This window comes from Melospiza melodia, chromosome 1 (assembly GCF_035770615.1).
Source record: "Melospiza melodia melodia isolate bMelMel2 chromosome 1, bMelMel2.pri, whole genome shotgun sequence".
Taxonomy (NCBI): domain Eukaryota; kingdom Metazoa; phylum Chordata; class Aves; order Passeriformes; family Passerellidae; genus Melospiza; species Melospiza melodia.
Genome location: NC_086194.1, coordinates 46,694,452 through 46,722,101, shown reverse-complemented (window position 1 = coordinate 46,722,101; position 27,650 = coordinate 46,694,452). Strand labels below are relative to the sequence as shown.

The window sequence follows — 27,650 nt, the reverse complement described above, 5'->3', positions numbered from 1 at the left end:
TTTCTCACCAAATAGAATAAAAACATAATATTCAGAGTGATGACACAGGCCTCCTGATGACACAGAAATACATATTTTTGCTTTAAACAAAAAAATATAAACAGCAATGAAGTATAATGTATTCAAGGAAAAATTCATATTTACACATTGCATTTCTCAGTATCACAGTTCCATATCTAAGACACTTAGTGGCATTAGCAAATTGAAAATGAACGTGAGGACTGACAAGCAAACTGGATTACTTTAGTAAGAGTGCAGCCTATATGTCGGAGCTCTAAATAACAAGAAACAAGAGAAATTGCATCGTGCATCTCTGTGACAGTACCAGAATAAGCAACAAGACAAAAAATTAAGACCAGCTGTGACACAGTTAAAACATCTCCATGCTTCATTCTCTCTTAGAGTGTATTTCTGCATTTGCACTTTCTTCATGTGAAACCTACAATCTGTTTCCAGCCCAAGCTCCCTCACAGGCAGACAGGTATGTAACAGCTTTCAAAGGCTCTACTAACAGCTATGCCATTGTGAATTTATGATATGGAGAGCCTCAACATTTATCCTTCCTCTAAGTCTTCTCTTCTCCTACTTCCAGGTAGTGGTTAGAGTTCATATTGCTACAGTCAAGCTGGAGAGGCCCTGCTATCTCTGCTTCCAAAATAAAAGAGAGTCAAGGAGATTCACTAGATAAAATCTACACTCTAGTTAAGTTTATCATTTTAGATAAAATGGATTCCTAATCGTTGGCTTCCTATAAGAATACTGGGAGGTACACAAGGAAAATTAGACCATGCACAGATTATAAAGAGATGAACAACAATAACCATAATGTGTCTTTAAAACAGATTTATTCTGAAGGCTTGAAGAATTACATAACTTTTAAAACACTCAAACTAGTTTACATCTCTTTCTTTTCACAGTTGCCTGCAAGTTTCAAAATTCACCAGCATTTCAGTAACGAAAAAGTGTGTACACTTTCTCTTATTAGTTTTAACAATATTTATAATTGTATCCTCACCCTGTCTGGTAAAGAACAAAACAGTTTTTTCAAAGCATCTCTAGCACTTCGCACTGCTTGCTGCCTCTCAGTTCCACAGTTTGACATAAATGTCCCATGTGCTCCTCCTTGTACAAAAAAAGTCTTTCAGGTTACCAGCACAATAATCAAGATGTTCAAAATCAACAGACTGAAACTTTTCATAAAACTGTTTTTCAAACAAGACATCCAGCACTTTCATGGGTAGAGTGTCAGAAATATCCATAAATTCCAACCCACTGCTCAATAATCAGCTCCAAGACTGAGAGTTCAGAACGTGATAAAAGTTATAGTCCACTCTGTCATGACAACTGGCACACACAAATAGTGGGCTAACCAAAAATAACCCCATTATATTTGTTTAAACACAAGGATCTTATGCCTTCTTGTTCTAGAGAATTTCCACTTTTAAGGTTTTCTCTATAACCATGAAGGTAGCAATATTTTTAGTGTTATTATAAAGTTGAAACCCTTACAAAATCATATGAGTGTAAAAAGTAGGTCTTTTTGAAAAAGCAAATAAGTGACATGCAATAAAATTAGGAGAACTGGCAATATGGGCATGTGCTTAGCATCCTATAGTAAACACCATTTGAAGCTGGCTTGCTAGAAAATCACAGTATATGCTGGACATAGTGCCATAGTATGCTGGACAGATGTGCTATAGTATGTGGCACATCTGTGTCACTTTCAGAATAAGAATCCTACTAAAGCAAAAGAAATACAATCATATTCACATTTTGCAGCTAGGATACACATAATAAATTTATCTCTTAAAAACACCTTTGAAAAGGGTTGTATTTTCTATTGCCATCTCTCAAAAATCCAGTGGCAGATCAGCGATGAGAAAAACAGATGTAATCTTATTTTTTCCCTTAAAAAATATTTCTTAAAAATGCCATTATGTTAAAAGTAGAAAGATTCTAGAAATCTCTGCATTTAATTTCTCAGATCAGGCAACATTCTTACAGAACACTCAAATAAAAATTTATATATATCCATGTATAAAACAGAACAGTTCATACTGTACGTCATAACTGGCATTGCCTCTATTACAGTACTACTACACAGAAAGGGAAAATCTTTCAACAAACTATAAAGTTTGATTCCTGCAGTTTTCTTTCCATAAAAGTGTGTAATAAGTGCTAAGTTTTGCTGGGTTTATATGTAAGTTTTGCCATTTTTATACAGTGATCCTTTAACAGTTGTGGTAGCTGTGGTGATGTCAGTTATAACAAGGAATAACAGATGGGCTGGAATGAAGAACAAAGTATTTTCAAGCACCTGGATAGCAAAAAAATTCAATGAGGGGAGTTTTATTTTGACTCCACCCAGTATTACCATATATGTGGTTGCACTTTCACACCTTATAGACTTAATTCAACTACAATATTTCTCCATGTTTTTTCCAGTTAAATTAAATTCCTGTAATTCCTGTTGCCTTTCTACTGTTTGGAGAGCCCAGCTATATTAAGTACATTCAGCCAACCACCCAACATACTACAGTTCTGTGCCAGAAAAAAGTTTTAATTTCAAGTTCATATTTGGACCTGGCCAATACTCTCTCACTAACAAACTGATTGCAGATTTTAATAATTTTTTTTTAAATAGTGGAAGCTAAAATTTCATAAAAGCACATTTTCAACCAATGACTATACACCAGAATTGTGAACTCCAATTTTTGATTCACCTAACTTATTTAAATTAAACTCATCATTCTGTTGGGCTACATATGGGTTCAAATCTGGAAATTAATTCTGAGTCAAAACAAAGAATTTAAACCCTTGTTTATGTTCTCTTCTTTAAGGAGACAGGTTGCTGAATTAGAGACTTTTTATATCATTCTATTCAGATAAAGTGCCATGAAGTTGCAAGCAAGTTAACTATGTCAGGCTCAAGCTATTACTCATACACACAAGTCTTGTTCTATGAAGCCAGTGAACAACACCCTACAGGGACTTTAAACCTCATTAGACCAGTAAGTATACAAACCACACATTTCTTACCAACCATTCTAATACTATGAAATGCTAATAAATCAGAAAACCCCAAGAGAGCATTGTATTAAACATTTTTCAAAAAGGAAAAAAGATTATTCTCTCCGTTCACTGCATTAACTGTAAAACTCTTTATTGTTTGGTGTTGTGGGAAAGATAGGTTTAGTTTTAAATGCAATAAACACAATATCTCTTTTAGCAGAGTGCTCCCCTTCAAAATGCAAACTGATGGGCAACCCTGAAGTGCAGCATCACACATCCATTGGCCTATGCTTCAAATGTGTTGGAGGTGGTGTAGGGACAATCTCTCTCTCAGTCACCAAAAATCCTCAGCCTTGCAGTCAAGCTGCAAGACTGATGGGGGAGAGACTGGATAGGAACAGAGTATTGTAACACACAGCAAGGTACCAGGTCATGAAACCCACCTAGGCCTTCCTCACATATTCTTTCAAACCCAGGGTTAAAGCACTTGGAATTTTTCTGCAGGCACTCATCATTTTAGTGAATGATTTTTAGTAGAGTTGGAGTAAAATGATAACTCAGTACACTTCAAGAAACTATTGCTTTAGTAAATTAGAAATCACTGTCTTTAAAACTAACTTGTATGTTAAAATATTGTAGAATACTCTTTTGCAATGCACCTTTGTAACACAAGTGGGGATATCCTGAGAGAAAGTCCAGTAGTCATGGCTATCAGCACCACGTGGGACAGTTCAATATTCAAACACTTATTAACATGATTACATAGAAAATTAAATTTCAGTCCCTTCATTAGTCAAAGTCTCTGCTTCTTTATTATTTATGCAAGAGGAGAGCCTCATACAAGAACAACATTACAAATTCTAGATGTAATGATTCACTTTATTTTGTCTTATAAGTAGTAAGAAAATTGGACACTACTATAGCAATTTAAATCAGTAATTTTTCAGTGATTCAGTAAGCTGCAGTATCTCCTGCATCTCAGTCTACACAATGCAACATTAAACTTGTAAATTTTAGCCTCTAATTCAGCAAAATCAATTACAGAACAGCATATGTCAAAAAATTAACAATAGCCTATGGGTAGCTAGTTTTAAGAGATGGCTGATAATTATATTACTATCTGACACAGTCATAATGGGCTCATGGCTCATGTACCAATGTTAGCAGTTCAGACATGACCCCAACAGTCAAGACTACAGTGATCACACTTGGAGAAGCAATACTGGCAATTTGCAGACAGAAATGACTTCTTGATTGCAAACTGTGCAAAACAGAATCAGTGGTGATTCTGTGAGACTCTATGATATATTTAGGTGATCACTGTTCCAGATAAACCATGGCAGACTTGAAGTTCATAAAGAGTTGAAGTGTGGATAAAGCTTGCTAAGTAACCCCGCTTGTCACCTTGACCATATAAAGTCTACTCTATTTCCTGACTTTTCAACGGTTACATTTGTTTAAAAAAGAAAATCTATTTTTTCCCCATCTCAAATAATGAAAATCTATTTACTAGCTTAACTCAAGCTAAAAGGTTGAGTGCTGGAAATCTAATATTTTAAGAAACTCAGAAATTCTAATTCTTTGGAGGTAATAAATTACTTTGGCATAAAAAAACCTTTCCAGACTTCTTTGTATTTCCACTTCAGGAAACACGCTGTTCCACTACCAAGTAAATGGTATTTATCTGTCAAATAAACGAAAGTGAAAGCAAATATTCTAGCTACTTTCATCAACTTGTCCATACCTGTCAACCCCAGGTAAGAAAAGCAACCTCATCTCACATTTTACATGGCACACACATCGTTATGGGGTTTATTCTTTTCAAGAATCCTTCTTCCATGAAGAACAGTCTCACTCACAGATATAGAGGTAGATAAAAATGATCACAAAATAAAATTGGTTACTGTATTCTAATTCCCAGATGTAGCTCCTAAAAACAAGAGGCACTACATATGCAAAAAAGCATCCAACTACCTACAGACAAGTACTAGAGAATCACAGAACATGCTGACTTGGAAGGGACCCACGAGGATCACTGAGTCCAGCTCCTGGCCCTGCACAGGACAACAGTGTGCACAACTGACTCTATATAAAACCCACAGGTTTTGAAATAATGGGTCACAAATGTGGGAAATTAAATCACAATTTGCCATATTCAGAACAGGTGAACTTATCCCAAACACAAACTCACAAATCTCTGCCTCACTACAGCGGCTCTAAATTTTTTCTTTTGGGTATTACTAACCAAATTCTAGTGTGGCTGAAGGGGAAAATATCCTTCAATCAACCATTACATTTGGTGATAAACTAAAGTACTAAAGTACTAAGAGTCCCCAGCAGAATAGAGAAGCAAGAAATATCTTTCCCACAACACACCCCCTAAACTCTGAGGTTGGCTTCCTGTTTGAACTGCGCCTGCTGATAAATTCCACATGAAATCAACATTTTTTTGCCATATGTATACCACCAGACTAAATTTCTTGGTGGACAGTCAAAAGCACAAATAACCAAAATTAGACACATCGTGAAACACTGATTTGAAGAAAAGAGGTATTTGAGCAAGTTGGCAATCCATTCCATTTTAAAAGAAAAAAGTCAAGCTACCTTTTGGCATTCACTGGTTTATCAGATATAACTTGAAGACTGTATACAAACAAAACCAAGAAATAAAGTGGAGAGTAGTGAACTTTAAAAATATTCAGAAGGGAAAAAAGAAAAAAATAGTCCCAAATTTAAAAGCTTCATGCTTTCCTATGGCAAAACACAGGTTCATAACTTGGTAGTAATTAAAACAGGAACCCCCTTCCCAAGACTACATCCAAACTCTAAATAAGTGTATCTATAATTCTCTATCTATGTGTTTAAATTCAACTCACACCGGCATTTCAGATGTTTGTGACAGAAATATCCCAGAGCCTGGCAACATGAGCTATTTTGCCTCAGACCAAATGCACCTTAACATAATGTTCTAGTTTCGGGCCAACAAGGACAGAGTAATTAATACTCAGTGCAATCAATCAGCCATTAAAAGATGCACTCTGTGAAACAACTCTGCCAAGTGTCAAATAAATAGAAAAATAATTGTCTAGCTATTATAATCTACCCCAAGGACCATTTATGGTCAAGTACATGGAGACAGAATAATTCAGATACAGAAAACAAATACGACTTGTGAAAAAAAGTGAGAAGAGAAAGAGACAGAGAAAGAGAAATCTTAACACATCTCAAGAAGCATCAATCAGTGACAAAATTGTAATATTTATAATCTGTAAGCGTAGGAGATACTGCTTATGAAATTTCCTTTGCAAAGGAGACGCAGAGGTACAAAGTAGGTCTTAGAGAAGAGGTCTCTCATGAAACAGAAAAATGGAAACTCAAGTGCAGGAAAAAAGGGAATGGACTTTAAAGTCAATTCTATGAAGATAATAATTATGATGAATACCAAGCAAATACTGCTGCTTACAACTGCTATTACAACACTGAAATTCTGAGCAGAGTAAGAATTCTTATCATTCCTTCGTGCAGCTTTCCCAGATTTCAGCCGTTTTAGCCGCAGCATATGGACAGTTTCTCTTCAAATCACACTAGAAAGGTTTGGGAGGGGCTGTTTGTGGATTTGGTGGGGGGATGTTTGGGGGTTTTTAATCAACTTAGGCAGAACCATCTTCTTCTTTTAAACCATTTTCTTCAAGAGTTTCAGCTTCAGTGAGAATGTGTTTGCACAGCCACAACTTGAAGGATAACAACCCAGGGCACACAAAAATGTAACTGCTCAAGCAGGCTTATCCATGGGAAGATAAATTTGTGCTGAGAGAGAGACCTAAGCAGTTCAAATTAATTGAAATTGTCAGTGTAAGTGGTTACACTTCTGAAGCAATCCAGGCAGTGTGAAATATGTAGGAGTCCCTTTGACATTAAAAATACGTAAGAAACAGTAACTAATATATATTAGCAGAACCAGAACCTAAACTTCCAATAAAATAAGGGACAAACTTTTATAACAATTACAAGAACTGAACTTCTAGTTCAGTGACTAGTCACAGAGATATTCAGGAAAAACCCAGAATAAGATAAGCATTCAAAATTTTGCCTGCAGTTCAAGTTTCTGATCACAAGATTTTGAAGCAAATTTTCAACATCCTGACAGAGAGCATTGAGGTTTTAACAGAAGGCAAAAAGTGTAATTTAACAGCGTAAAAATACATAACTTTTAGAGTGAAGAAACACCCAAAATATTCTAAGTAACTGCTTCTCCTTAATTCTATTTTTTCTTCCATGTTTCTGAGAATGTGATTGAAATCAAGCAGTTTGTACTGGAATTTAATCTCAAATGTTGTAGTATATTGTAATCTTATTCTACATACTGGTATTGCAATAGAGAAATGCTGTATTACACATTATTTTAAGAGGAAAAATTAATTCATAAATAATAAGGAGGGGCATACACTGGAATCACAATGCTTTTGTGAGCAATCATTACTCCTGCCCCAAGGGATTTACATAAAATAGCTTCTAATAGTGTTTTTTTAATCCAGCAAGCTAGAGCCACACATTAGAACTAACAGACATTATGCCAAGCGGAAAATACAAATGAACATGTATGAACATGAGCACATGTTTCAAAGTGCTCCATTTACTTTGTAAGTATTATTGCAATAAAAGTGAAGAAAGTAATTAATTGGCATACATTGTATTTAAGGCACTTCAGTCTTTCAACAGTGTAGGATTAACAACTTTATGCTTATTAAAGTCCTTAATATTATTTATGTTACAGTAGTGCTGTACTCAGAGGCCCCAACTAAGACTGAGGCCTCTCTTGAGTACAAGAAAATCATTATCACATTGACTCACAAAGAATTCCCTTTCACAATACTAAAAAACCCACCAAAACAAACACATATGCCCTGTTTAAGCCCAATTACTATCTCTATAGGCTTTACTACAGTTTTTGCTGTTTAGCTCTTTTTTTTTAATGCCAGAAGGAAATACAAGTTTAATGCATATTTTCCAATAGACAGGTAAAAGCACGGCTCAGAAACACACAGCCCTGCACCTCTCCCAGTGCCTTTCAGGCCAGTGGGGGCAGGCACACAGATGTTCCTGTATAAAGAGGTTTGCATCACTGCATTACTGCCTCTCTACCTGCTAATGAACACAACCCCAAGTCAAACCCTGGCATTTGTAGGTCTGTGGGAATACTAACTAGCAAATTGAGCTGGGACAGATTTTAGGCTCTCAAATTTCTCCCTAATATCAAACTGCTGAGTGTTGAAGTTCACGGGGAACAGCCAGAAGCTGCATAAACATTTCAGACACATTATTGAAACAGATGGTTCAATATAATGGGTTTCCAAACAAGTAATTGTATATACAAATGTTAGTGCAATCTGCTATTGTAAATGTCAGTGGTTTTTTTCAAATTTTTAGAATTCAAATATTTTTTTCCATACTTCAAAAGCTGTAGTGTTGTATCCTGTATAGTTAACTTCTGGGTTATACTAAGTGGCCCACTGAGACTGTTCATTATTTTTCAGTTGTTAAGACCTGTTTTTTGGATGAAAGCCAATCCAACTCTCACCTAAAAAAAATTATGAATATTTTTTAAAAAAAATTTGTATCTATTAGTAACAAAGAAAACACAAATATCCCTCAGATTACTCTGCACAACTCAGCAAAGCCAGTTAGTCAGATGTTCTATTTCCATTTGTTTGGAGGTAAAATGCTTGACTTATGATCAAATGTTTAGCAATCCAGTGTATGTTGGCCCAGCAGCCACCAGCCTGCTGAGGATCAGATCTATGTGACAAGGACACTCCTGCTGCATCCCCTATGGTCATAGGCCCTGGGGAACCAGCACCCAGCCCAGCTCTGGGGGAACAGGACAGGCATAAATTGGATTGTATAAAAACACTGGCTGAACCTTTCTGTGGTTTGCCTATCTCAGCGACAGTCGCAGCACAAGTTATAAACACATCCTACGTTCTCTTCACCCAATCCCCCACCCAACCACTTTTTCCTTGATCTGTCTCATGCTTCTTTTAGGAGGAGTTTTGGTCTGGTGCAGTGCAGCCCTCAGCAATTTAAGCATTCTTTTATTTCCATAATTTAACACTGGATTTTAATAATCTGTTCTAACAAATCATCTCTGGAATGCATATGCTCTTAAACGCTTGATGAAGAACAGATTTTCAGTGAGCTTCCCTATTTTCCTGTCTCAGGGAAGGACCTTGCCAGATTGCACAACGACACTTTTCATTCTTTTCAGAAAGAAGCTACTGGGCTGGAGCTATGTGGCTCCAGGTTCACTCAAAAAAAACAGGAAACCTAAAGCACAATAGAGCAATTCTAAGTATTGCTCTAGCATACATAAAGCATCATAAGGTTACCCTAGGACATGCACTCATTAATCAAATTAACATCTTACAAAACAAAGAAAAAAACTTACAATTTTCCTTTTAAAAGTTACCTTGTTTGTTACATACCTCATAACTATTTGTTAGCATCTAGAAACAGATTAATCAAAAACCAGAGATTATTTTAAGAAGAAAGTAAACTTTAACAAGCCACTTACTGAAAATTCGCTACTTTTACTGATACAGGAATGCAGGGAAGTTGACTGGCCCATTTCAATGTAATATCTTGATAAACATTCAATATTTTATTGTGGTTTGCAATTAAAGTGTTTATTGTTCCTTCTCGCACTGTTCAAAGAAAAAAAACAATTTTAGGATGAAAGATTTTTCAAAAGAAAGTACTTTTCTTTATAGTCATGTTTTCATTTATTTTTAATCCATTAGTTGTTATAAATTAATTTATTATAAAGCATCAAAAGTTAGGAAAGTTACATTGACACAAGCAAGGACATATGTGATTAATTATGGATACCAATTTCAATTGCATATTTCACAATACATGCCACAACTTTCTAAGGTTCTGGTCAGCCATGTTTGGTAATTTAAAACATGACAAAGACTCATAATGGCCATGTTGACATGCCAGGATAGATATGAAAAATACACATTGATTAAATATCTGCTACTTACACTATTCACTCATTCTTTCACTTGTGAATACAAATTAAATCTGTATGCATTTATAGGGTTTATTTATAGTACAATTCAAATCAGAAAGTACAAAATGTGAAGATTGCTAAGATCAAATTTCTTCAGATTAAAATTATATTTCAAGTTCAAAAGGAGACATACTGTCAAAAACTTATCAGATAGTTTTTGAAACATTAAAAGAGAATAGGTATTAATAGGTCTGTAATTTGAACCAAGTATCTAAACAAGTTGTTTCCACCAATGTAATAACAATAAACTTTGATATTTTTAAGAATCTGTAAATATCAGAAAGTTATAAATCAAAAGGTCCTCAAACAGAAGGTCTTTAAACACTAGTTTACTCTTCCAAAGACTGTCATTCTTCCATGTTTGTTGCTTTGATAGCTGGGCACCACACACATATCTTCATTTGGTGATAAGAAAATATTTAGATTCTAAAAATTATGGCACTTCACAAAAAGTAACATTTGAAAATAAACCCGCCTCGTTCAAAAAGAGAGTTTCAAATTCTATGATTCTACAGATCATAGACTCACAGAATCACAGAATGGCTTGGGTTATAACAGAGCTTAAAATCATCTAGTCCCAGCTCCCCCTAACATGGGCAGGGACATCTCCCACTAGACCAGGTCACTCAAGGCCTTTTCCAACCTGGCTTTCAACACTGCCAGCACTGGGGCAACCTGTTCCAGTGTCACAACACCCTCAAGAATTTCTTCCTAATATCTAACCTAAATGCCATGGGCAGGGACACCTTCCACTAGGCCAGGCTGCGCAATGCCCCAGTCTGCTTATTCAGAAAAATGTATTTATTCAGTGGTTAAAAAAAAAAAAAAATTAAAAAGTAACCAAACTAAAGTTACGTTTTCCTTTTACAAACCTGAACAGTAAGGAATGAAGCAACTCGGACTGTAGTCAAGCTTCTTCATGAATCGTATTTGCCCATTATCCTTTAGGCAAAAGAAGTTTCTCTCACCAAGCACAAAAACAGAAGAAGCTCCCTGATTAAATGAGACAACACGTATATCCAGTGCTTGCTCTCCAATGTTTAAAACCCAATCCACCTTCAAAAGAAAAAGCATGCTTCAAAAATCAAATAACAACTGTATATTAAAGACAAAGGCTCAGAACTAAGTAAATTATGTATCATTAACATAGATAGAAAAGCAAAATCAAGGCCATTCTATGGATAAGAATTATCCTCTTATTCTGAGGGCAGTCAGTAACTTTCCTTAATGTGATTCAAGCAGGAAAAACATCTTAATAGTCATGAATTGTTTGCTATGCAAACAGTTAAGTACGTTTAGAATTTAAAATATGCATCTCATTCAAAATGGAAATGCTTCGTACTTTAACTAATTAATCCAAGAATAGATGTTTAGAATAACTTTCATCTGCCTCTGTACATGTCCTTGGTCATTAAAGGACAAGGATAAAGAGCAAAAGGTGACAACTGATTCTACCAATATATGTAAATGGAAAACTAGACAAATGTTTTAGGTGTGTAAACCAATATTTATGTTTGCAGTCACTCAGGTACACCCTTTAATCTGGAGAAATGCTGGTGTATGTCATAGTTTGTTTCCTTCTCCAACTATGTACATTGATATAATAAACAACTACTTAGAAATCTTGCCTCACCTGTCTTTAAACAATACTACTGCTGATTGACACATTTCATTGGTTTGTTTCTTCAGCTCCTCTGAGAAATTTCAACTAAACACACATGCAAAAAATGCTTTTGACTTTTGCCAAGCTGGTTAAACAGAAATTTAGAATTTAGAAGTAAAAGTATATCAAAGTTCAAGTGTCAGCACTTCCTATATGAACAGTATTAATTATATTGCTTAAAGAGCATAGAATGTGTCAGCAAATATCCTAGCATATCTGATATATGAAACTGGAAGTGCCAGCTTAAAAGTTAAAGGGTAAAGCCCAGCTTATTAAGTTTGTTTCCAAGCATGCTTCATGTTTTAGATTTCAAAAAACTGTTTCATTTGCAGTCTATCTGATGAAGTCTCCAGGTTTTTAATTTATAAATTGCCTTCTCCTACTTCTATATGTAGGATTCAGCCTATGTGTATTTGAAAAATTCTACAATTAGGAAGGAAGATGCTCTACCAATATTTTACTGTTGTATCTGAAATATGATGACTCTAGCATTTTATATATGCAGTATATTTAGCAGACAAGCAACTCTACTGCAGGACCACAGAGAATTAAATTCCCTTCCTCTCAAGAAGAGGCAGCTCAAATATTAAACAAATTAGTGACAGGGACCTCCAAAAGACTACCGAATCCACAGGTTCTTGATGGGAAGAGTTCAGGACATTATTTATGGAAACATTTCACTGAGAACTTTAAGTACAAAGGATTCCCCAAGGAGAATGAGATTAATTTTCTACAACACAAAGTCACAATCAGACTTCATTTAAAAATATGAGCAATAATTCAGGTGTACCTATTTATCTATTTTACTACAGTGTAGGTTCTGCATTACAAATTGCCCTGGAAATAGTTATTTTCACTGCAGTTATTTTTCTTTTCTCATTAGAACAACAGCAAGTTTTAAGGCCCAGCCTAAAACAACTGAAGCCCAAAGAAACCTTAATAGAAATCTACTGGAGTCTTTCCATTGCCTTTAGCAGTACTTGGATGAGGTCCTTTGTCAGCAGACAATGTTTCCATTCGCTACCTAGCGTCAGCCATTTCAATATGTGTGCAGTGTCCATACAGGGCATGTAAAATAAACGGGTTTTACCGCAAGCCTTTTTCCAGAACTGAGCTTTCGCTCTTCTGTGTCATGTCTTTCATCAGCATCTGTCGCAAATGCCAGCACTTGGTATCTGTTACAGGCAGTTAAAAATTATTTTTTTAGAATTGTATCTTTGTAGTTACCTTCTACATTAAGTAAAAAATAAAATATTATTATCAAGAGTACACATACACAGTAAAATCACAGCCTAAGAGGATGGTTAGAAAGCCCACTGCAACAAGCCTACTGTCAGCAGGGATGTTAAGACTAGTATCAGTGTAGGATAGCAGCTAAATATAAAGGTAGAATTAAAACAAGCATTTCTATTCAGATTTTATGTGGAGTTAAAACAAATTCAACAGTCTAAATATTAGTAGATAGAAGTACAGACCACAAAGATAGAAGAAACAAAGTATCAAATAATGAAATTGAAATTCTAATAAAAAAATTTACTTTTTCTTGCTCTTACTAAGCTTTCAAAAAACTTCTAAACCACTCAGAAATACAAACTGCTCTATCTAATAGTGAAACTTACAAGCAGCTCCATTAAGTAAACTAAAGTGGCTCCAATCTAAGAGACCACAGTAAACTGAAATGAGTAGGTGGCACATTTAGCAAAATTTGAAAGTTTTGGGGAGGTTTTATTATTTTAACTGCCAACAAGCCATGCTAAGAAAAACTGGCAATGAAGACATTTGAACAAACAGCAACTGCCATAAAAGCTCTGCACATCTATCTGTCCTCTTTACAACTATGTAAAGTTGTGTGTTCAAACTGCGTCCTCACTGATTCTTCTGCAACTGTTTCCTGAATTTGTGCTGGTATCCTAACTCACTGATCTACCCCATTTCCTCTGTATGCACACAGATAATCTGTGGGATACTGAAGGTTTCTACATAAGTGAAATAAATAGAATAAGACCTCACTTAAACTGATCCAAAAAATCATGGAGTGCCATCAGCTCTGAAGCTTAAAGCAACACAACTCTGAATGTTCCAATCCAATCTAAAATAGCAGTACATATTTTTCTTCATTGTCAAAGTTGGAGATTTAAAATGATGACAACAATATTCTTCATATCTCATGAATGTACTGTGGTGCAGCAAAAGGAAAAGGTTTAATGGCCATATATTAAAACAGAAGAAGTTCCACCTCAACATGAGGAAAAACTTCTTTACATTGAGGGAGGAGGCAGAGGCTGACTGGGGAGTCATGGAGTCTCCCTCCCTGGAGACAGTCAGCCAAACTGGATATTCCTGTGTCACCTGCTCAAGGTGACCCTGTCTTGGCAGGGGGCTTACACTAGATGATCTCCAGAGGTCCCTTCCAAACCTAACTATCCACTGATTCTCTGCTTGCAACTGAAGGGTTTTAGTTTATAAAATTGTTTTACTTACAAAGGTAAACTATGTACTTGGAGAAAAAAATCTAATTGTTTAAGGTGAATGCTGTCACCTATTTAGTAATACTAAGAGAGCTGCTTTAAGTACAACTAGGATGTCTTTAACTGCCCTCTGTATGAAGGAATTTACTTCCCTTTTTCAGTTTAACACATTTATAAGAGAAGTTGCAGATTCACAGAATCACTCAATAAGTTGAGTTAAGGAGACAGAAGTTTCCTGACCTAACAAAATTTTCTCTTCACTGTATTTTACTGATAGTTTTGGAAAGCACACTAACATTTTAATAACTAACTAGAGACCTAATACAGAGGTTTCAAATCAAGCTCACATCAAACAGCAATACATACTGATACCTAAGTACCAGCTACCTGCATATAGTCTGTAATGAAAAAAAAACCCAAGCCACAGATGACCAACACAAACTTTCAATTCAGCTATCACATCAAGCATATAAGAGGCATTTTGCTTTTAGATCTTAAAAGAATTGAGGACCAACACAGCAAAAATTGCTATCAAATGAGGCAATTGTTCTGTAAGAGCTATAAGAAAATGGGTAATTTAAAGTTTGGCAACTTGTTCTGCTAAAAGCACTAGATGGAATTGTTGTATTTTTTATTCAATACCATAAAAATAACCTCTTCTCTCCTTAGTATATCTATTTCCTTCACTTTAAAAGGATTACTTAACTCTGTTCTAATGTCCTAATATTTCAGACACACACTAGAGATTAGTTCCATTAGTGTCTTAACATTTGACATTAAAGACCAATAACCAAGTGAAAAATTCCTTTACAACTATATCCCTACAGTAAGGATGGCACACTTTTGATTTAATAACAGACTGACTAATAATTGTAGCCACATCTTTTGTAAAGGTCAAGAATCTGAACATAATTTAAACATGTGAGATGTTCATTTTAAAGGAAAAAAATGTTTCTTTATTCCTTGACAGCATTAATAGATTATATTACAATTTTATTCTAATATTGTATTAGAATTTAAATTCTTAGGAAAATTATGAATTGCTTATTAAATTACTTTTACTTGCAGCATGTATGTCTTGTCCAGTTTTAAGAAAACAATACACGATACCTATAATCTGATTAATCTTAAGCAATAAAATAAAAAGAATATTCCTTGAGAACTACAGGTGACAAAACAGGGTAGTGTGACAAAGCACTGTGTTTAACTAACATTCTCTGGATTAGATTCCCATGGCATTATTTATAAAAAGGGGCATTCTTATTTTCTTCAATATGTATGATTACCTCTGAAAAAATTCCTTAAGGTACTTGCCCATTCCTTCAGCCTCATGAGATTCCTCTGAATGGCCACCCTATCTAACCTTTTTATATGAGCCACTTCCAGAAATTTGACATTGTGCTTGAATTTCAGGACATGCATTGTCCTTCTATCCAGGATGAAGATGTTAAGGATATACTGGCTTCAGTATCATCATCACCCATCTTTGCCTGCTGGTTAGAACTATGAACAACTATTGTTCTTACAGAGCAGACTGACAGCTCTGACACTTTTTCATCCATTTTAGGGGGTGTGGATTTTTGTCATCACAGGTCTGCCCCAAACACCACCCCACCCCAATTTACTGCTAGGGACAGAGATTCTATAACCCTAACATTAGTCCTCTGTGAGAACAAAGGTCTGCAATGGGGAAACATCTTGTTTGAGAAAGGCTTCACAGCTGACATCCACCACAATGTCCCACTGCTCAAGCATCCATCTGATTCTAAACAGATGGATATTTGATAAACTCTCAACATGATGGCTGCATCAGAGAGCCCCATGGACTCAAGCTGCTCCTCCACAGTAAACACAAATGCTCCCTTGCCTGTCCACCAAAATCTTTCCCATTCTCTTTCGTATTATCTATTAGATTTGTGTCTGGTTGGCCTTATAATACACAGACCCTCTGCTTGGAGGAAGTGGAAATGTCTTGTACAGTCTTCACTTTCCATATTGTTCTATTTTTCTAAATGTTGAACCCATAAACTTAATATGGTCACAAGCTAAAACAGCTCACAACAGTTTCATCCATGTTCCAGTGCTGAAAGCACAGACTAGACTGAACTGAAGCAAGAAAAAAAACCTGGCACTTGGGAGAAACAGAGCCTTGATAAACTAGCAGACTTACTACCTTTATAAAAACAAAATAGGACCATAAAGTCCTCAGGACTCACAGCACAATTTCTTCTATGACTGTACTGAGACAGTCATCACTCAGCAGCATATAACATCTTTCCTGCAACTACTTGCTTTTGGATACTTCAGCAAAGGCATTAAAAATTAAACAAGATTACTTCCAATGGGTTTTCCTAGTAAATGATACCACCAAAGTACACTATAATTACTGAACATAAACACTTACTTGTAACTCTCAACCTGCTGACAAGAAGAGACTGTAATGAAAGAGTCTGTGCGAGAGCTGTAAGCCAAAGGACCAGGCAGAAGAAAACCAGGTAAAAAGCGGCCAAAAGCGTAACTTTCTTGTTCAAACAACATGAGCATCCCATCCATGGACTGTATGCAGATCAAATCTCGACCTAAGGGAAGCAACAGAAAGAAACACAAAGGAAACAAAGCAACATTATTTGTGTAGTTTTAATATTAAAACCGTAAGTAAATTAAAATTGTGCTCATAAGTAATCCTAACAAAAGTAAATTTTCATTTATGGCAGTGTTTACCATGAGGAAAAACACTAAATATTCCAACCTCTATAAAAGCTTACTTTCTAAAATAAACAAACTAGATTGTGAAGGGGAATAACATTCAGAATACATTTTTTAAAAAGCAGCAAGATACTTTATTTCAAAACAAAATTCCTAAGGATAAAACTATTATAATTTCTGTTTAAAGAAATGTTTCAATAGTCCCAAAACACTAAATTATTCTGGTTCCTAAATGCTTCCATACCTTACAGGCAGTCATAACAACTGTGGTTTAAATTAACCAATTCTATTTCAAGTCTACTTAAGCAACATAACAGAAAGACCCACAAATATGTATTATTGTGAAAATAATACAAAATGGTAATATCTTCCATGTTTTACATTCACATTTTCTGTCCTTAAGGAAAGAAAAAACAAAAAAAAAGTCCAACTCTGTATTACTAGCAAGCCTAAAAAACATCAAATAAAAAAATTGCAGCTTGAAGTAAATTACTTCAAGCCTCATGCATTATTCAGCAGCTATAAGACATGACATAAGACATGGCTTGTCATGCCTCAAGTACACCAATCTAAATTCAAAGTCTCACTGGGAAGATTTCTTAGATCAAAAGCTGATTATGCACTTCATATGCAAGGGTAACAACTCATACAAACAGTATTTTTTAGGCATTCAAAGAGAGCTATACCATTAGGACTAACTCTTTCTGAAGCTGATAGATGCATCTCTCCTGAATTCATAGATTAGCTCTTACCTTGCAAACACTACATGAAATATTCAAATGTCTATTGTCTATTCAAATGTAATTCCAAATGTCTATTCACCTCAATTAAAATACTCTATTTTTTCTAAGGAATGATTCTGTATGCATGAAAAACCCAAATAAATTGTCTGTTCTACAAGTTTCACCCTCAATCCTTTAATAAGTTTTCTAACAAAGGAAGGTGAAGCAAAACAAAAATAGACTAAAACTTCATTCTTACAGTTCCAAAAAGGTAAGAAAAGTCAAAGAAATATTCAATATCTGAAATGCAACAAATGTACAGTGCAAAACATTGTTCATCTCCACTGTGATTCTTCACAGAAACTTTAACTACTTAAAAGTAAATAGTGTAAAAGGCCAGAAAGTATGTTGTATTACTTGTATTACTTGTCCTTGTGATTGAAATACACAGTAAAAATTTAGCTTAGGGTAAAAACAGGGAAGAAAAAAAAAAAGAAGGAAGATAAAGCAGCAGGGTCCTTCCCACTTTCTTAATCTCTTTTTCAGATTTTCCCATTGTCTAAAAATCCTTTTGTTACAGATTTTGCATATAATTCATAACATATCATAAACCCTATTACCAATAACAAACACATAATAAGAAGGACATTTGAAAGTGCAATTCAGATTGCTCATTTGGTTGAGGCAAAGTTGAATCTTTCAGTCTCTAGTGAAAAGACAAGAGCAAGACAGACTCTTCTCTCTGGCATCCACTTACAGGACTAAAGTAAACAGTAACAAACTGCATCACATGAAATTCTACCTGAACATAGGTTGGAGGAGTTTTTTGTTGGTGGTTTTTTTGTTGTTTTTGTTTTGCTTTGGGTTTTTTGGTTGTTTTTTTTTTTTTACTGTGGAGGTCATCAAACACTACAGCCCATTTTCCAGAAAGGCTGTAAATTCTTCTCCCATAGACTTACAGAAAATACAACAGAACACAATCCTGAGCAACTTCTGGCCAATTCTGCTCAGGAAGTGGGATTGAACTAGATGGTGTCAAAAGAAGAATCATTCAAATCAGACATTCAAAGAAGTCATTCTGTCTTTTATCTCTGAACTACTCCAAGGCATCTACAGTAGATTTCTGTCCCTTCTAAACTGTGAAATTTCACAGGATTTAGTCCTATCACATGCTCCTGATCAGACAAGACTAGGAACCAGCAGGGAAAATTGAGCAGTATTGTACTGGTAGGCTATCAACGATAAAGATACCCAGCTTCTACCTCCCAACAGCTGCTGACATTATTATCACACTGCTGATGCAGTCTAGAAAGGGCATGAGTATATAAAGCCAGCTATATAAAATAATTATTAACCTATAAAAGTTCCCTTAGAAACTAGTATAAACACTGATATCTAGTAAAAGATGCTAGCCAACTGGTTGCCACCACACTCTCTCAGATATGGTTATAGTATAGTCACTGGCTACTACAAATAACTAGTGGCATTTTTGTTTGATGCACAAGAAAACAGTTCTTCATAACCCAGGTGTCCGTGTGACCACAGCCATTCTCCCTCTGTTACCTCAAAATCACATTCAGCACCAGGCACACTGTAAACCCCCTCACCACTTTACAGCAGCCAACTGTTTGGTTCCACTTCCATCTTACACCTTTCTCAAGAATGAAGCCCTCTGAGTCTGGGTATAGAGAATCTTCAAATCCCCTTCCAAAGTCTCCTATGAATTCTCCTTCCATCTTTTGTGCTACAAAGGAAATCTGCAGCTGTCCAATAGCTCTATTGCCTGAACTTTAACTTTCAATATCTAACTTCAGGGGAACTCCCTGGCACCTGTAACCTGAAGACAAATCAATTACAGATAGCAGCTTGAAATTTTTATTTTGAAGGGCACAGAGGTAGAACACACTTGTACTTTAGGGGTTTTAAGGCTGACTGCTTTTCATCTTTTCTTGCACAGAAAAATATAAAGTCAGCGGGAAAAAAAACAAGAGTGAAAAATTAAAACTGTAAATAAAACAATTTAAGTCACAGAAAAAAATAACAATGTTATGTATGTTTAAATTTTTACCAAATTGCTATTACATTTTGAAAACTTCTAAGCATTTTTTGATATAGACCAAAAGTAAAAGACATTAATTGCAAAGTGAATGTCCTTACTACAGCAGAAATCTTACCGATTTTGTAATATAATTAAATTTCCTGGTTATACTGATACTAGTAAGAAAACTGTCTCTTAGACAACTGCTGACCAAAATCTAGAGTTTAGGCTTGTCTAAAATTTACAATTAAGTTGTTAATCTCTACTCTTCTGATGAAAACTATAGCAGATACAATTGATACAAAGTGATAATCTAGTAGACATTTTACAATTTAAATAACAGAAAAAAGAAAAAGTCATTACAAATGTTGAGGCTGCTCAAGTAACAAACAGTAATAGCTTCTGTTCCTCTCTATATTATAAACATCAATCTTCTTACCAATTCCATAACATCATGAAAGTGATGAAGTGAAGCACTACAGCATTTCCTACAATATATATGAAGCTACATGTCATGTGAAACATGGAAGCATTCATCTTTAGCATGCATAACCAAAATCACACACAAACATCATTGTTAAAATCTCTCCTGTGTACACAGTAGTGACACAATAGGATATGACATGACATAATCTGACAAGTTCTTTAGAGCAATGATCTGCAAGCACTCTGTAGTACTGAACTGTACTGCCTAAAGAAACAGAGGCACTAGATTGAATCAGGAATCACTCTTTTGGCTTTTAAAAGCACAGCAGCACTTATTATTAATATGCCCATCACTTTGTTCATCATAATTGTGTTGTTCCTACTTGCTAATTTCCAAATTTGGATTTTAACTAGCTTGTTCTAATGCTTCAAAGTCCAGTTATCCACACTATTGCATGTAAAGCACAATTAAAGAATATTAAATTGTGTATGAACTCTTATTTCCCACTTTTCATAGATCAACCTACTTCCTTCAGCCATTTGTTTTTAATGTGTGTGTAGTGAATGGAGTTGTTACATTTCACTTTGAGAAATGCAGTCCTCCAAACACTCAACCAGAAATGCCCATTTCAAAAAGTTTATTGCAGCCAGTTGGCCTTGCCAGTGACACATTTATAAAGTGAAAATACAAACCACAGTGTTTTCTGCATATCAGATGGTACCACTTAGTGTACTCTACATAGTTTCAGCAGCTTGCATCTCAAGAGGAATTTCCCTTAGTCAGGGAGTGCTACTTTTAAGCACAAGACTAGCTACCGTTGTTTTGTAGTTATATTATCAAAAATATATTCCAGATATGAATATATTTACATCACACTTTTAAGCCACAATGTATTTTTAGAGCTAATGCAAAGACAAAATGAGAGGCAGGTGGTAGTTCTTTGAAATAAGCTTCTAATTAAAGCTATTTTGGGGCTCAAGTTTTTTTGCATGTTAATGATTTCCTGTACTCTGAGCTTCCCCTCTGGCATCAAATCATTTCCATAGAATGTACATTGTGTAATCACAGGGCCTGAGCACCACATGAAATCAGGCAATGAAAACTGCAGTGGGATAAACTGGAAATCAGAAAAAATAAAAATTAAAAAGTAAAACTGTAAATAAAACAATTTAAGTCACAGAAAAAATAACAATGTTATGTATGTTTAAATTACATAAAATGACAGAGTTTAGGAAGATGTCAGCAGAGAAAGCTTTAACTGCCTTCAATGGTAATCAAATGCCTCACTAAAAAAGCCTCATGTGGAAGGAGGCATCAATGAAATAAAATTAAAATATAAACTGGCATTTACAAGACACTCAGGAGCCTAAGATCCCTTTAATGATACAGGGGAAATGCTTTCCTCATATGATAAAAAAGTGACCAGTGAAGTGATGCACATAAACTACATTCTCACAGACAGGAAGACAAGTTCCTGTCCTGACTTGAAACAAGCAAGTATGCTTTCCTTTTCCTTCCTCATTGAAATTTGCCCCTGAAATTTCTCACAGCATAGGGAACACAGACTTCTCCAGTTCAAACCCATTTTGGAAAACTTGCTGCTGAGTACAGCTCCTTTAGTAAAGCAGATCTGGGGCAACTGTGAGAAAAGAACTTCAGGGAGCAGGTCTGGCAAATAGAAACACCATTTGAAAATAACTTGAACAGTTCTTCAAACAACGTATGCCTAGTAAAAGGCAAGTCTTACATTACCTCCCTAACCCAGTGCACAAAGCAAGTGTCAGTGTACATTCTGAAAGAACTCTGAATTTACTAGCTTGGAGGTCTGGTGGCTGCTCCTTGCATAACTACAGAAAGGCTCAAAGTTCAGGGCTTCAGCTGTGGCCATTCATCCTAGGCCAGAGGATCTGACTGCCAATACCCTGAACACAAGCAAAGACAAAAACTGCCCTGCATCGCTCTGTGCTAATGCAAATACCCCTCCCAACCGATGCACAAAGTGTACACACGTTCCAGCTGACACTGACTGGGTGCATTTCTACTGGAATTGAAAAATCACTCCAGTGGGAAGGAAATAAAAAGTAGAGCAGAGGATAGGAAGAGAAGAATTTCAAGAGAAACTAGGTGTTTAAGGAAAACATGTACGTCCTTTCCTTTTAAGGAAAACATGCAAGTCCTTTTTCTACTGATGTTAGCTTGAATTATTTCTTAAACCATTCTGGATATTAAAGCATTGCAGTAAAACATATTCATAAGTCCCAGATGCTGTCTCTGTAACAGCCCTCTCCGTAAGGAGCCTCCCTGGTCAAGTCATAGTAAAGCATGGAGTCAGAGCTGCCACAAGAAAAAAAATGTCATTGCTTCTCTCACCTGTCATACTGAATTCTAACCTCTTGTAGATTTCTGCCTGCCATAAAACATAAGGAGGATTTCAGATGGAAAGAGACTCTTGAACTATTGAATTATCTCCAAAGGCCAATCAGCCCTCACTCACACTGTTAGTCCCTTAGACACTTGTGATATACTCCTTTGTTCTTGATTCAAGTCTTGTCACAGAAGATGACATAGTTAAATTATGTTACTTGGGAATTATGCCTTTAAATCTCATATTAACCTGAGATGGTGGAAGGACCCTTAGGAAAAACACTAGTATGGATAAAAGGAGTAGGGTAGACCAGCATGCAGTATAAAGACCTCAAAGTGTCATAGCTGCAACATCCAACATACTAAAATGCCTACTGAAAGAAACATAGTATTTGGCACTGTGTATGCATGACAGGTAAAGTCTCTTCCCCTAAACAGACTGTAGTACAAAAATTTATCACAACCTCCATATTAAGAGAATAATTTTTTCTACAAATAAAAGTGAATGTTTCCACCTAGTGCAAGAAATACCCTCAGTAAAAATGTTCAGGCAGCTGTGAAAGTGGTGTCACTCAAATGTGTTCTTTTTTTCAATGCAGAAGATTAATTTTAGATAGCATAGAGGAGGTCCTGAAAATGGCTGTATGCCTGGATATTGCCTGAATAATGATGATTCATGAAAAGATGGTAAAATTCTTTTCCTTAAATTCTGTTTGTTGCCATAACTTGTTCAGTAATTACTTTTCAGGCCCTAGCAGCTGCAGAAATCTTCTTCTAAAGAGCCTTGCATTCATACAGGCATTACAACACTGGCATGCACTTTTTCTAAAGCAAGTAGGAGAAACTCCAGTCTGTGAACTTTTCTGCTCTCATCTAAAGTTATACACCTATCATACATCATACAAATATTACAGAACAACTCTACTGAGCTAGCAAATCTCCCACAAACAAGTACTGTCGCCAGCTGCCCTTCAAAATCAATAAGGGCAGCTGGTGACAGTACTTGACTGAACACTTGACTGAATAGTTCAGGCACATGGATGTTTATAGTGAATCATAAATCAACAGCAGACCTTTCACTGAGTTAAGCTGAAGCTGAATGCATGTCCTAATTTTCAATATTTTTGATACTTTCAAAAGTCATCAGTAAGATCTTAAGTCACCATCATCAAATAAATCTATCAAGTTTAAAATTCCATTTAAAACAGACCTGAAAATTTTGTTCTCAGAAAGCAATGAGACAGAACTACACCATCCCACTGTTAAAACCCAGTGAAATTCCCCATCTTTTCTCCTACTTCTCCTTTTATAGTCTCCTTAGACTAAGAAGCTTCATGATGGCTAAGCACTTCCCAAAGTACTTTGATGCGTGAAGCTCTGTCTCAGGGAGGATGATGAGTGAGTTGAGAGCTTATGGGTTAGGATTAAAGGACAAACTATTAAGGGTGACACTGTTGTGGGTGATTGCTACAGGCTGCCTGAGGGGGAGGAGGAGGAAGCAGATGAGGTCTTATACAGATAACTGAAAGTAGCCTCACAGTAACAGGTCCTGGTTGTCATGGAGGACTTCAACCACCTGGACATCTATGGAGGAACCACAAGTAAGGCATAAACAACCCAGGAGATTCTTGGAAAGCACTGACAATAACTTTCTGGCACTGGTGGTGAAGGAGCCTACTAGGAAAGGTGTGCTGCTGGACCTTTACTAACAAACACAGAATGTATGGTTAGAGATGTGAAGGTTGGGGGCAGCCTTGGCTACAGTGACCATGAGATCATTAGTGTCCTGTGAGGAAGAAGGAGGTCGATGAGTAGGATCACAACACAGGACTTCAGGAGAGCTAACTTTGGCCTCCTCAGGGACCTTCTTGAAGAATCCCAGGGGAACATGCCCTAGAGGGACAAGGGGTCCAAGACAGCTTGTCCAAGCAGTTCTGTGGAGAAGGACCTGGGGGAAACAAGCAAGATGTCCATGAGCCAGCAGCATGCCCTTATGGCCAAAAATGCTGATGGTATCCTGGGATGCATCAGGAAGAGCATTGGCAGCAGCCTGAGGGAGGTGATCCTGCCCCTCTACCCAGCCCTGCTGAGGCCACATCTGGAATGCTGTGTCCAACTCTGGGATCCCCAGTACAAGAGAGACATGGAGCTTCTGCAGCAGGTCCAGGGGACAGCAACAAGGATGATTATGGGATGAGGTCATCTCTCCTATGAGGACTGGCTGAGGGAGCTGAGCCTGTTTAGTTTCAAGAAGATGACTGAGAGGAGCCCTCATCAACATATATAGTAAGTATCTGAAGGGAGAGCGTCAAGAGGATGGAACGAGACTCTTCCCAGCGGTGCCAAGCAATAGGATGAGAGGCAATGGGCAGAAACTGATGTACACAGGAAGTTCCACCTGAACATGAGGAAAAACTTCTTTACTGTGAGGCTGTGGCTAAGCACTGGACTAGTCTGCTCAGAGGGATTGTGAAGTCTCCCTCGCTGGAAATATTCAAAAGCCATCTGGAAACAAACCCAACTAACAGGCTCTAGGGACAAGCAGGGTTTGTGAACTAGATGACCTCCAGGGGTGCCTTCCAACTTTACGCCTTCTATGTGAAGATTTACTAACTTTTTGAGCTAAAGAATTGTTAAAGATATGTACTGAAGAATGATCTCCTGAATAACTGCATTCACATCCAAAGAACTCATTGAGAATATTTGTAACAAAGTCAGATGGTCAGAAGCTTACAACAAAAAAGTGAGGGTTTACCATACAGAATATTAGATGAAAGTCCAATATACCTTCAAGAAGTTTTAAATATACCCTAAAAAAATTAGAAATAAACAGCTTGACTTAATTTGCTAAAAAGCACCAAGGAAACACAGCCACTTTTCACGTTCAAGTCATTTGTCTATATATATCTTAGGCTAGTAACCAACATACAGAAAAGCTTAACTCTTACTTTGTGGTCAAATGACTCAGTGAATTACATGTCTATCAAAAAAAATCACCATCCTACTAGTTTCCTTCTTGGCAATCTTAGAAAAGACATCACAGGAACAATTTGTTATCCTGTATTTTTAGACTGTTGGAAACACACTGAGAACACGTAAATGAAGAGCTGGCTGTAAAGGGGCTGATCACTGATGGGGGCCAGGCTGGGCATCAGTCAGTGGGTAGTGAGCAACTGTACTGTGCATTATTTGTTTTTCTTGGGTTTTATTTCTCTCTTCTTTTTATTACTATTATCATTCCTATCATACTTCATTTACAATTTTGAACTGTTCTTGTCTCAACCCACAGGTTCTACCTTTTTCTGATTCTCTTCCCCAGTCCACCAGGGTGAAGTGGGAGAAAGTGAGTGAGCAGTTCTTTGGTACTTAGGGACTAAGCTACCACAATGATGTAGTAGAGCAATTTTTGATAGGAGTGATTTGCACCAAAATAAAATTAATATAAAGCATTATAGTTTGTACAAGATACATTTCAACCCTCCAGGAAAAGCAACTAATAAGGGTTTGGTGACTCTCCAAATAAATTCCTATAGGTTGGAGACTTTTTTTGTAATGGAGTAATCATTGATGACCACTGGAAAAATAAAAAAAAAGCTACATATACACACTTCTAAAAGACCCTTGGAGAAGACAAAATAGACTAAATAATTAGAAACTAAAACTTCATTCTTTTGGAGGAAAAATTATGGGGCAGCAAACAAATCTTATAGACAAATGCATTCACATGAAATGCTGGAACATTTAAATAAGAAAGTACATATGTAAATAATAAAACTGTACATAGGTTTGAAGTAACAGAAAATTCATCATGCCAAACTATTTACCAGACAGGGTAATAACATATACTGCATTTCTAAACTTTAGAGACAGCATCTCTAAACTGAAATAAAACATCTGATGTGATCTCAGACAATTGACTCACAGGAAACCAGAGAATGGCAGGCAATAGCACTAAGAAAAAGAGTCTGGAGATTAGAGTAGGACGATGAATTAAAATGAGTCAACAATATGTCATCAAAAGACAAAAGTCAGATTGGGCCATTATTAATATACATGTGCTATTAAAAACACATGAGGTAATTATTGTCTGCCTTTGCACTCACTGACTCTTGGCAGGAGCACTGCAGAAGCCACAACCCCACATGTAAGATACAAAACATTTTATGCTACCCATGCACAGTCACTGCACACTTTTGGGTGCCATACCTCAACAAGGGAAATTAGACAAAGTGTCACACAGAATTTACCTAAGTTTTGAAAAACAAGTATTTCACTTACATATACAACTGCTCTCAAAGTTATGTATTTCTGCAATTGATTTTACTTCACTTAAATTATAGTTCTTTTTTTAAACAAATTGCTGATTAGGAGATTTATCTAGGAATTCACAACTGAGGCAAAATTCTGGCCAACTGAAGGCAATAGACCTTTTACTTCAGTTAGGCTGTGATCATTAGGCTACAATCATTACTGTTAAGAAGAGGGAATGGATGGTAAGAGATTCAGAGAACATTTTCCTTGATTATTTTTCCATTCACGTCTTCAATTTAGAGAAGGTCTAACTCAATTATTAATAGGGAAAAAAAAAAAAAAAACAAAAAAAAACACTAGTAGTTTTCTAAAGTTGAGTGAGAAACTATTTAGAAGTAGTCATCACCAAATCTATTTCATGAAAAAAATTCAAAGCCGAAACCTTTCAAAAAATCTGTCCTTATGCAGAAGTAATTTAAAAGGAAGGCAACAGTTAAATATCCTGCTCCTTTACAGAACTAGCCAATAAATCAAAGTCTGAATTTATACTGCTCCAGTGTTTAAACAAAGTCATAAGAATCATTTAACCTTACAGCATAACACTCAGCTGATAATTTTTTTTCTGACTAACACCTAATAAAATTTATTCTTGCAGAATTGTAGAAAAGTTAAATACAGTCTACCCTCCTCACAAAGTTTCCTGTTACAAGGTTGCATGGTTTATGCATATGTTGTATTTCATTATTAAAAAAATTCCTCCATATAGCACCTTCTTTGTTGTAACACTCAAACATACTTTGCCTCTAGGCCAGTGCTATAATAAAAGTAAAATTAATTCAAGGCCATTTGCTGAGAAAAAGATTGGTTCAAGGTATTTTCACACTTTTCTACTTGTAACATTTTCATGTCAAAGCTGTATTTTCTTTT

The 27,650-nt window shown here is 36.0% G+C and overlaps 1 protein-coding gene across 3 annotated transcripts in view; it reads right to left on the bottom strand.

The window, feature by feature from the left end:
- Positions 1-27,650, bottom strand: part of BBS9 (Bardet-Biedl syndrome 9) — a 291,661-nt gene that overhangs the window by 244,009 nt on the left and 20,002 nt on the right. For all 3 annotated transcript variants that reach the window (XM_063156843.1, XM_063156833.1, XM_063156849.1), the window contains exons 6-9: positions 16,620-16,794; positions 12,838-12,922; positions 10,957-11,140; positions 9,584-9,713 (exon numbers count right to left, since the gene is read on the bottom strand). In XM_063156843.1, the coding sequence (XP_063012913.1) occupies positions 9,584-9,713; positions 10,957-11,140; positions 12,838-12,922; positions 16,620-16,794 (574 nt within the window). The remainder of the gene's footprint in view (positions 1-9,583; positions 9,714-10,956; positions 11,141-12,837; positions 12,923-16,619; positions 16,795-27,650) is intronic.